Source organism: Oncorhynchus keta, chromosome 35 (genome assembly GCF_023373465.1).
Source record: "Oncorhynchus keta strain PuntledgeMale-10-30-2019 chromosome 35, Oket_V2, whole genome shotgun sequence".
NCBI lineage: Eukaryota > Metazoa > Chordata > Actinopteri > Salmoniformes > Salmonidae > Oncorhynchus > Oncorhynchus keta.
In genome coordinates this window covers 51,595,167-51,607,588 of record NC_068455.1, presented here as the reverse complement: position 1 = coordinate 51,607,588, position 12,422 = coordinate 51,595,167, and the positions used below count along the sequence as shown (strand labels likewise).

The 12,422-nt window shown below is 44.6% G+C and overlaps 1 protein-coding gene across 1 annotated transcript; it reads right to left on the bottom strand.

Annotated features, from left to right (window-relative positions):
• Positions 1-1,984: 1,984 nt before the first annotated feature.
• On the bottom strand, positions 1,985-3,696 carry LOC127915507 (piggyBac transposable element-derived protein 4-like). The gene is made up of 3 exons (XM_052495679.1): positions 2,558-3,696; positions 2,264-2,473; positions 1,985-2,115 (listed from the first exon to the last, which is right to left on the bottom strand). Exons 1-3 carry the CDS (start codon positions 3,216-3,218, stop codon positions 1,985-1,987), a joined length of 1,002 nt encoding a protein of 333 aa, XP_052351639.1. The 5' UTR covers positions 3,219-3,696.
• Positions 3,697-12,422: the final 8,726 nt, after the last annotated feature.

The window sequence follows — 12,422 nt, the reverse complement described above, 5'->3', positions numbered from 1 at the left end:
TTTCATGTGTGAGTTCCAAATATCTCTAACGGTCGCCCCAGCGTGAGTTTTTTTATGCACGTGATGTTAGAATGTTCTCGCCATTCCTGAATGTGATTGTAACGTAACAGTACATTTTATCCGCGCTGCCCTCAAACTAACGCACGCAGCCTGTTTATATTTATTGGTTGTTTTAACTTCAATTTCAAATGATTTTCAAACAAGTTTTTATTTTCTAAAAACAGTTTGAATTTATGTGTGTTCCGCCTCCTCATTCATTCACATAAAAATAGTCATTTTTACTTTTGCGGATAATTACATTTTTGGGACATTTCTGACACCGACAAAATTCCCCAAGAACTTCCCAATTGTTTGTGCAGTTCACGTCTGCAGACATTTGCTCATCTCCCGTCAGAACAGGATCTGCACACGTGTTCACATTTTCTATTCCACATTTCTATTGTAGCGTACTGTATGTATGGAGCATAATATATTTGTCTATATTCTTTATCACCGCGGACACGTGAGGTAACGTTACTCATTTTATAACCTTTATGGTGTTATAGTCAATCGTGCTTATGTAGCCACATTCTTCTATTAGCTCTGTAAAACAATGCTAAATGCGTCAGAGAAGTATTATCTTGTGTTGCATTTTGAAGCTACCATGGCCTTATGACTCTCAAGTGGTGCAGCGGTCAAAGGCACAGCACATCAGTACTAGGGGTGTCACTACAGACTCCCTGGTTCAAATCCAGGCTGCGTTTCCATCAAAGTAAGTGCCTTATTACGTTATAATAGTTATAATAGTTTCCGTATGCCGTTTCTGCTGTAGCTGTAGATCATAATATATTCCTTATAACTGCGGACACGTGAGGTAACGTTACACATTTTATAACCTTTATGGTGTTATTGTCAATCATGCTTACCTAGCTACATTATTCTATTAGCTCTGTAAAACAATGCTAGTTGCGTCAGAAAACTATTAGCTTGTGTTGTATTTTGAAGCTACCCTGGCCTTATGACTCCCAAGTGGCGCAGCGGTCTATGGCACTACAGACACCCTGGTTCAAATCCAGGCTGTATCACAACTGGCTGTGATTGGGAGTCCCATAGTGCAGCGCACAATTGGCCCAGCGTTGTCCGAATTTGGCCGGTGTAGGCCATCATTGTAAATAATAATTTGTTCTTAAATTACTTGCCTAGTTAAATAAATAAAAAACATGACCATGGTTTGTTTATTTGGTCTATTCAGCATAGCTCTGTTCTGCCCTGCCTTGCCCCCTTGTGGAGCTCAAAAGTTAGTTCTTACTGTTATAACTCAAATCTGTGATTTTGTCATTGCAATAAACTCTTTTTTCATAGCAGTGTTTATTATGTTACTTCTTTGTAGTATTGTTTTATTGCTATATCCTTATATTGTATTCTAATGAATAATTCCTCTTTATTCTGTAATTTCAGAAACCAGAAACATTATTTGCCAATATCATAACTGGAGCTGGACATCTTTGGAGCTGAAGAATGAGGACAGCTTTTGTATGCTAACGTACACTCCTTAACAGTTGTACTAGATGAAAACACAGCAAGAAAACACATATTCCAATATGTAATATTCATCTATTTTATTGCAGTATTTTATTACTGGTAGTTGGTTCAACAACTTGTTTTACTAGAGGACAAAAAACTGAATATGCATAACCCATATTTAATATCCATGCAGTGACTGAACAACAACTGCATTTCCACCCCCATCTCTAAGGCATAGTATCATGGCTGATCACATGTCAGGTCAGTCAGTCACCTATTGCTGCAGATGTGCTCAATAATGCTTGAGCATGTGATACTCCTCAAAGCATGGTGAAATACATAGAGGTGTATCACAAGCTAGACACATGTATTTTGTCATCTTCCTCTGCTTACTTCTCCTGGCGCCAGACAGGCAGACTTTGCAATGCCTCCGTGTGCGACTACCTTGAGAAGCAGTTTGAGGGACTTTGCAGGGAAAATGTCATGCAGTGAGGCGTAGGGGATTGTCTACAGCAGGACGACCCCCAGTGGATGGGCGCAGAGGGGTGTGGTGCTCCTCCAGCAGCTCTCTCATGAGGTTCTCTCTGTATTTTTGGTAGGTAATTACTTTACCTATGAGGGAGTGGGGAGGATGAGGAAAGTTAGAGGATGATGAGGCTGTGGGTAGGTGGGTGAGATATTGTCACTAGAATTGCATAATGGATTTGTATGTGAACTGTACATCCAATTACAAAAATACCTAGTTCAGTAATCATCTCACCTGTTAGTTGGCGGTGAACTATGCTGCCGTTGAGGACAGCAGTGTCGATCAGATGGAAAAATATCTTCTTATACCACTTGTTCGTTTTCCGTGTGCATTCCACAAAGCTGTTTATCATGTCTGCCTTATCCACGGCCCCCATTTTGAGGTTATAATCAAGCACACAATCTGGTTTGATCTTTCTCTCTCCGGTCAGGTGGTCCACCTTCCCTGTGGCCGACATGGTTGCTGTATGGACAGTGGAGAGGACATGGATGTCTCGCTTGTCATGCCACTTTACTGCCAGCTGTTGACCGTTCTCCTGGAACTCCACCTCCCCTCTCTGCATCTTCCTGCATCCGAATGCCGGCATCCCCTTCCGGTTCGACCTGACTGTGCCACAGGCCCCTGTGCTGTTGGAGAGCAGATGCTGGAAGAGTGTGGGACTGCTGTACCAATTGTCCACGTACAAAGTGTGTCCCTTGCCGAGATGAGAAGCCAGCATGGTCATCACCACAGACCCTAACACCCCAAGCCCCTCATAATGTTTGATGTCAGTGGTGGACCCTGTGTAAACTATAATATCCTGGACAAATCCTGTCTTCACATCGCACATGACAAAGAACTTGACTCCAAACCTGTGCATTTTGGAGGGAATATATTGACGGAACGCCAGCCTACCTTTCCATAACATCAGGGATTCATCAATGCATACGTCCTTGTATGGCACAAAGACCCGACCAAATGCTGATGTCAGGCTGATAAGAACATTTCTTATTTTGTATAACAGGTCACTTAGGATGGCAGTAGCATTGTTGACAAAATGCAGGCATCGCAGCAGAACTAGGAAGCGATCTTGGGAAAAGAGGGAGGCAAAGAAGGGAGTTGCAAACATAGGATCTGTGCTCCAGTATTCTCTTAGGGAGTTCTTCTTTACTATTCCCATGAGAAGGACTGTCACCAGGAAGGTATACATTGCACTAATTGTGGTTGTCACCCATTTCCCCCTCACTCCTGGCTCTCTCTTCTCCTGTAGGTCTAAGGCATAGCGATTGGTCTCCTAAACTATCTCTCCCACCAGCTCCTCTGTGAGAAACAACTTGAAGCACTCTGCCTCAGTTGGAAATGGCAAGGGGCGTTGCACTCCAGACTGGGACTCGTCAAAGCAGACAGCAGGGCCAGGTGGGGTGAAATGACTGGTGGCCTTCCAGGTACCACAGAACTCCTGTACTTCATCCACTGTCGGTCTACCTCAATCACCACCAGCATCTTCAAAGGGACCTGGTACTTCCTCAGTTGACAAGGGAAATTCAGATTCAGGGTTCTCAATGGCGACAAGGTTGAGGGGCAGCTCCTCACTGTCACTGTCAGAATCTGATTCCTGACTTTCATACTCAGACTCATTGTCAGAATTTTAAAAAATCTCCAGAATTTCCACATTTGTGAGTTGTCTCCTTTTGAAAGACATTGTTAATGCTACAGCTTAGCTCACTAGATACATACATAAACAACAACACTGAATGGTGCAGAGTGGGAGGTTATGTGGTTGACTGCCGGCACGCGCCACTTGTATCAATAAATCACAACCAGAAAATGTTTTGTGTGGTAATTATTTGTGTATTTACGATTTTAATCACGTTTTCAATTCTAGGTGACAACTCATGCATTCCGATTCTTGCACAGATTGTAATGGGCACATATTATGTGTGTAAAATACTTTTTTGATGGTTGTACTGATTATGATGAGCTAAGCTAATTCCAGCTGTGTAGCCATGTTTGTTGACATACAATGAATTCTGGGATTCACGTCTGTTTGACAAAAGATGTTATAACAAAATGAGATGAGTAAGAGTTGACTAATTTTTTGAGGACTTCCGGAAATTAATGGTGGGATGTGAATGACGGTAGATGACACACCCCTTCAACATGCATACTACAAACAGACAAAACTCATTTCGTCTTCTCTTATTATCTTCGGTTTCTGTGAGGAAAAAATGCATGGCTGCGCGCTGAAACTAATCGTCGGATTACTTTCGATTTCTATAAAGTGTTTTACCTAGTTATTTCGATCAATGGTGAGCTCACCCGTGATGTGATTAATTATATATAGTAATTGCTATTAGCTAATTCATGTTGTAGTTTACGTCAGCCGAGAGTTAGAAAATATGACTGCTTGTGTTGGGTCAATCTTTGACCCAACACAAAGATAGGACAAATGTAGGACAAATGTAGCCTACATTTTTCCGGTTAGGATGATTGTGTTATGCTATATTTACTTCTGTGAATATCTGAACAATGCATCCAAAAATAAACTGCTGACATTCTGGACATAACTTTGTAAGGACTGTGTTTGTGTAAATAGTTTCTGAAAAAAGTGTGGCCAGCTCAAACGCTGATTGTTGCGTCATTCGAAACTGCCATTCTAAACGAGCATTCTAAATGAGCGTTCTAAACACACGGGTGTGGTACGTACATTTACATTTAAGTCATTTAGCAGACGCTCTTATCCAGAGCGACTTACAAATTGGTGCATTCACCTTATGACATCCAGTGGAACAGCCACTTTACAATAATGCATCTAAATCTTTTAAGGGGGGGTGATTACTTTATCCTATCCTAGGTATTCCTTAAAGAAGGTGTCTCCGGAAGGTGGTGATTGACTCCGCTGTCCTGGCGTCGTGAGGAGTGTGTTCCACCATTGGGGAGCCAGAGCAGCAAACAGTTTTGACTGGGCTGAGCGGGAACTGTACTTCCTCAGTGGTAGGGAGGCGAGCAGGCCAGAGGTGGATGATGCCCTTGTTTTGGGTGTAGGGCCTGATCAGAGCCTGGAGGTACTGAGGTGCCGTTCCCCTCACAGCTCCGTGGGCAAGCACCATGGTCTTGTAGCGGATGCATACTGGAAGCCAGTGGAGAGAGCGGAGGAGCGGGGTGACGTGAGAGAACTTGGGAAGGTTGAACACCAGACGGGCTGCGGCGTTCTGGATGAGTTGTAGGGGTTTAATGGCACAGGCAGGGAGCCCAGCCAACAGCGAGTTGCAGTAATCCAGACGGGGAGATGACAAGTGCCTGGATTAGGACCTGCGCCGCTTCCTGTGGCGAGGCAGGGTACTCTGCGGATGTTGTAGAGCATGAACCTACAGGAACGGGCCACCGCCTTGATGTTAGTTGAGAACGACAGGGTGTTGTCTCACGCCAAGGTTCTTAGCGCTCTGGGAGGAGGACACAATGGAGTTGTCCCAGCCGTGATGGCGAGATCATGGAACGGGCAGTCCTTCCCGGGAGGAAGAGCAGCTCCGTCTTGCCGAGTTCAGCTTGAGGTGGTGATCCGTCATCCACACTGATATGTCTGCCAGACATGCAGAGATGCGATTCACCACCTGGTCATCAGAAGGAGGAAAGGAGAAGATTAATTGTGTGTCGTCTGCATAGCAATGATAGGAGAGACCATGTGAGGTTATGACAGAGCCAAGTGACTTGGTGTATAGCGAGAATAGGAGAGGGCCTAGAACAGAGCCCTGGGGACACCAGTGGTGAGAGCGCGTGGTGAGGAGACAGATTCTCGCCACGCCACCTGGTAGGAGCGACCTGTCAGGTAGGACGCAATCAAGCGTGGGCCGCGCCGGAGATGCCCAACTCGGAGAGGGTGGAGAGGAGGATCTGATGGTTCACAGTATCGAAGGCAGCCGATAGGTCTAGAAGGATGAGAGCAGAGGAGAGAGAGTTAGCTTTAGCGGTGCGGAGCGCCTCCGTGATACAGAGAAGAGCAGTCTCAGTTGAATGACTAGTCTTGAAACCTGACTGATTTGGATCAAGAAGGTCATTCTGAGAGAGATAGCGGGAGAGCTGGCCAAGGACGGCACGTTCAAGAGTTTTGGAGAGAAAAGAAAGAAGGGATACTGGTCTGTAGTTGTTGACATCGGAGGGATCGAGTGTAGGTTTTTCAGAAGGGGTGCAACTCTCGCTCTCTTGAAGACGGAAGGGACGTAGCCAGCGGTCAGGGATGAGTTGATGAGCGAGGTGAGGTAAGGGAGAAGGTCTCCGGAAATGGTCTGGAGAAGAGAGGAGGGGATAGGGTCGAACGGGCAAGTTGTTGGGCGGCCGGCCGTCACAAGACGCGAGATTTCATCTGGAGAGAGAGGGGAGAAAGAGGTCAGAGCACCGGGTAGGGCAGTGTGAGCAGAACCAGCGGTGTCATTTGACTTGGCAAACGAGGATCGGATGTCGTCGACCTTCTTTTCAAAATGGTTGACGAAGTCATCTGCAGAGAGGGAGGAGGGGGGGGAGGGGGAGACGTGTGCGTGTACGTGTGAAAGGGTTAACCATTGGCCTCCCCCAGAAGGTGTATAAACAACAACAATAAATACAAATAAGATAATACATTTACATTTAAGTCATTCAGCAGACGCTCTTATCCAGAGCGACTTACAAATTGGTGCATTCACCTTATGACATCCAGTGGAACAGCCACTTTACAATAGTGCATCTAAATCTTTTAAGGGGGGGGGTACTTCTGTGAATATCTGAACAATGCATCCAAAAATAAACTGCTGACATTCTGGACATAACTTTGTAAGGACTGTGTTTGTGTAACACTCTCTGCAGATGACTTCGTCAACCATTTTGAAAAGAAGGTCGACGACATCCGATCCTCGTTTGCTAAGTCAAACGACACCGCTGGTTCTGCTCACACTGCCCTACCCTGTGCTCTGACCTCTTTCTCCCCTCTCTCTCCAGATGAAATCTCGCGTCTTGTGACGGCCGGCCGCCCAACAACCTGCCCGCTCGACCCTATCCCCTCCTCTCTTCTCCAGACCATTTCCGGAGACCTTCTCCCTTACCTCACCTCGCTCATCAACTCATCCCTGACCGCTGGCTACGTCCCTTCCGTCTTCAAGAGAGCGAGAGTTGCACCCCTTCTGAAAAAACCTACACTCGATCCCTCCGATGTCAACAACTACAGACCAGTATCCCTTCTTTCTTTTCTCTCCAAAACTCTTGAACGTGCCGTCCTTGGCCAGCTCTCCCGCTATCTCTCTCAGAATGACCTTCTTGATCCAAATCAGTCAGGTTTCAAGACTAGTCATTCAACTGAGACTGCTCTTCTCTGTATCACGGAGGCGCTCCGCACTGCTAAAGCTAACTCTCTCTCCTCTGCTCTCATCCTTCTAGACCTATCGGCTGCCTTCGATACTGTGAACCATCAGATCCTCCTCTCCACCCTCTCCGAGTTGGGCATCTCCGGCGCGGCCCACGCTTGGATTGCGTCCTATCTGACAGGTCGCTCCTACCAGGTGGCGTGGCGAGAATCTGTCTCCTCACCACGCGCTCTCACCACTGGTGTCCCCAGGGCTCTGTTCTAGGCCCTCTCCTATTCTCGCTATACACCAAGTCACTTGGCTCTGTCATAACCTCACATGGTCTCTCCTATCATTGCTATGCAGACGACACACAATTAATCTTCTCCTTTCCCCCTTCTGATGACCAGGTGGCGAATCGCATCTCTGCATGTCTGGCAGACATATCAGTGTGGATGACGGATCACCACCTCAAGCTGAACCTCGGCAAGACGGAGCTGCTCTTCCTCCCGGGGAAGGACTGCCCGTTCCATGATCTCGCCATCACGGTTGACAACTCCATTGTGTCCTCCTCCCAGAGCGCTAAGAACCTTGGCGTGATCCTGGACAACACCCTGTCATTCTCAACTAACATCAAGGTGGTGGCCCGTTCCTGTAGGTTCATGCTCTACAACATCCGCAGAGTACGACCCTGCCTCACACAGGAAGCGGCGCAGGTCCTAATCCAGGCACTTGTCATCTCCCGTCTGGATTACTGCAACTCGCTGTTGGCTGGGCTCCCTGCCTGTGCCATTAAACCCCTACAACTCATCCAGAACGCCGCAGCCCGTCTGGTGTTCAACCTTCCCAAGTTCTCTCACGTCACCCCGCTCCTCCGCTCTCTCCACTGGCTTCCAGTTGAAGCTCGCATCCGCTACAAGACCATGGTGCTTGCCTACGGAGCTGTGAGGGGAACGGCACCTCAGTACCTCCAGGCTCTGATCAGGCCCTACACCCAAACAATGGCACTGCGTTCATCCACCTCTGGCCTGCTCGCCTCCCTACCACTGAGGAAGTACAGTTCCCGCTCAGCCCAGTCAAAACTGTTCGCTGCTCTGGCTCCCCAATGGTGGAACACACTCCCTCACGACGCCAGGACAGCGGAGTCAATCACCACCTTCCGGAGACACCTGAAACCCCACCTCTTTAAGGAATACCTAGGATAGGATAAAGTAATCCTTCTCACCCCCCTTAAAAGATTTAGATGCACTATTGTAAAGTGGCTGTTCCACTGGATGTCATAAGGTGAATGCACCAATTTGTAAGTCGCTCTGGATAAGAGCGTCTGCTAAATGACTTAAATGTAAATGTAAATGTAAATAGTTTCTGAAAAAAAGTGTGGCCAGCTCAAACGCTGATTGTTGTGTCATTCGAAACTGCCGTTCTAAACGAGCATTCTAAATGAGTGTTCTAAACACACGGGTGTGATCGTACGCTTCAGGGACCACTGTAGAACGATCACACCCGTGTGATGGTACGTGTGAAAGGGTTAACCAGTTGGATTTAGGGGGCGCTATTTTAATTTTTGGATGAAAAACGTTCCCGTTTTAAACAAGATATTTTGTCACGAAAGATGCTCCACGATGCATATAATTGACAGCTTTGGAAAGAAGACACTCTGACGTTTCCAAAACTCCTAAGATATGGTCTGTGAGTGCCACAGAACTGATGTTACAGGCGAAACCCAGATAAAAATCCAACCAGGAAGTGACGCATTTTTTGAAACCGCCTCATGCCAATGACTCCTTATATGGCTGTGAATGAGCTACGAATGAGCTTACGTTTTCCACGTTTTCCCCAAGGTGTCTACAGCATTGTGACGTCTTTTTAGGCATTTCCCTTGAAGAATGGCTGTAAGGGACCATATATGGCATGTGGTCACATGGTGTCTCCCGCAGAAAACCTTGCGTAAAATACTGAGGTAGCCATTTTTCCAATCGCTTCTTATGAGAAACCAACTGCCTCGACGGATATATTAGCGAATATATTTGTTAAAAACACCTTGAGGGTGGATCCTAAACAACGTTTGCCGTGTTTCTATCGATATTATGTAGCTAACGTTTGGCATTATAGTTTAAGCATTTTTCGGTCGATTTCTCAGCCAAGCATGGTGAAGAAACGGGAGCTTTTTCGCCTACAAAAATAACATTTTTGGAAAAAAGGAACATTTGCTATCTAACTGGGCGTCTCCTGAGTGAAAGCATCCGAAGTTCTTCAAAGGTAAATGATTTCATTTGGTTGCTTTTCTTATTTTCATGAAAATGTGGCCTGCTTCCAGCAGAGCTAGCATAGCATTATGCCATGATAAACTTACACAAATGCTTGTCTAGCGTTGGCTGTAACGCATATTTTGTAAATCTGAGATGACAGTGTTGTTAACAAAAGGCTAAGCTTGTGTTTGAATATATTTATTTCATTTCATTTGCGATTTTCATGAATAGGAAAAGTTTCTAGGGGTATTTATGTCCGTTGCGTTATGTCCGTGCTAATGCGTTTGAGGCTATGATTACGCTCCCGGATACGATACGGGTTTACTCATCGCAACTGGTTAACAAGTGCTCAGCATATCTGGGAACTTCTTCAAGACTGTAGGAAAAGCATTCCAGGTGAAGCTGGTTGAGAGAATGCCAAGCGTGTGCAAAGCGGTCATCAAGACAAAGAGTGGCTACTTTGAAGAATCTCAAATATAAAATATATTTTGATTTGTTTAACTCTTTTTTTGGTTACTACATGTTTCCATAGGTGTTACTTCATAGTTGAGAATGAGCAGGGTCTGTAGTGGGCGTTGGAACAAGCTAAATAGGAGCGTGATCGTGTTAAGCTAGAGCATGATCCTGTTAATTAAGAAAAGGAATCGGAATTTAAACAGGATTTGGAGTGTTACTAAAAATCGAGCTGCAATAAGATTATACTTCTCGAGGAAGACTTTGCATTGGGAAAGTGACCATGATTTACCTAGGGGTTGCTCCTCTCTCAGTCGTTCCCCGGACACATTTGATATTGTTCGAAACTTAAGGTAGCTGCCAAAATTTTATGAGAACGACCTTGAAATTAACTTTTCATTTTCGAGCATGTTGCTGACAATAGGAAGTGGTCTGATTCTGATCACACGTTAATAACTTGTCATATTAAAAATTGTGCACTCTCCTCAAACAATAGAATGGTGTTCTTTCACTGTTATAGCTACTTTAAATTGGACAGTGCAGTTAGATTAACAAGAATTTAAGCTTTCTGCCAAAATCAGATATGCCTATGTCCTGTGAAATGTTCTTGTTGCTTACAACCTCATGCTAATCGCATAAGCCTACGTTGGCTCAACTGTCCCGTGAATGGGATACCATTACTTTAACTTCTTGCGTCGAGCCATCCCGGATCCGGTATCGTGACTACAGCCTCAAGCTCATTACCATAACGCAACGTTAACTATTCATGAAAATCTCAAATGAAATGAAATGAATCTATTTGCTCTCGAGCTTAGCCTTTTGTTAACAACACTGTCATCTCAGATTTTCAAAATATGCTTCTCAACCATTGCAAAACAAGCATTTGTGTAACAGTATTGATAGCTAGCGTAGCATTTAGCGTAGCATTCAGCAGGCAACATTTTCACAAAAACCAGAAAAAGCATTCAAGTAAAATCATTTACCTTTGAAGAACGGATGTTTTCAATGAGGAGACTCTCAGATAGCAAATGTTCAGTTTTTCCAGAAAGATTATTTGTTTAGGACAAATTGCTCCATTTTCTGCGTCACGTTTAGCTACGAAAAAAAACCTGTATCCAGGATTGTGTAAATCTATCCGCAAGCTCATTAGCATAACACAACGTTAACTATTCATGAAAATCGCTAATTAACCTGAAGGGGACTATGGTTCCAATCTGGGAACCATACCCCCCCACGTTCAGCTGGAAGGTGGTGCATGGAACGCAAAAATATTCCTAAAAATATTTAACCTCCACACATTAACAAGTCCAATGGCTCAAATGAAGGATAAACAAGTTGTTTATCTACCCAGCAAGTCAGATTTCTAAAATGTTTTACGGTGAAAACATAGCACGTATTTATGTCAAACCACCACCGCAGACATAGCTCATTTGCATAGCCAAGTAGGAAAAAATATGCAATCAACAAACGCAGGATTAAAAGAAAAATCATTTCACTAACCTTTTGAAATCTTCATCAGATGACAGTAATATAACATGTTACACAGTACATTCATTTTTTTTTCAATAATCTGCAATATATATCCATAAATCTCTGTTTACAATGATGCATCGTTCAAAAAATGCTACTAAAATGTCAGGAGAAATGACGATAGTTCCGGCAGATAACGTCAGCTAACAAGGAATACACAACATAAACTTTGACTAAATATGCATGTTCTACATATGTATAGGAAGATACACTTCTTCTAAATGCAATCGCTGTGTTACATTTATTTTTAACGTTACAGGTTGCGTTCACTAGGCTATACTAGGAGTCGGCGCTCCAAAAGTAGCATTCTGGCTCCTCTATCTTGGAGTCCACAGAAACCCAAATTTACCACATAAATATTCCCTTACCTTTGCTGTTCTTCCATCAAAAGACCTGGAAGGGATTATACTTACCAAAACAGCGTTTAGTTTTCAAGTCTGCGTCTTTCGGTTCTCAAAAACGACACTTTTCGGTCAAAATGTAGCCAAAAGTCAAGTGGATGCACACCAAAACGTCGAACTTACATATTATATGTCGATTAAACTTGTCAAACTAACTTCATAATCAAGCTTTAACATGTTATAAAGGTGTACAGCAATCGTGAGAACGAACAGAAACACAGGCACCGTTCAATCGATCTTGGAAAAAAGACAGGACTTGTCCAGAGCGCACATAAAAGTGACCATTTTTTTCGAGTGACCGAGAGCTTTCGGCATGCTCAAACTCTCGCGAGCGCGCGATTCTCACAATGAGAAGCCCCATTGAAAGCTGAGATCGCGCTGAACACGTAGGGACTGTTCCCAGAGCTGTAACTGTTTGGGAAGGGTGTTTGCGATGACGTCAAAGTTGGGCCAACTTTTCTGACGACAAGAG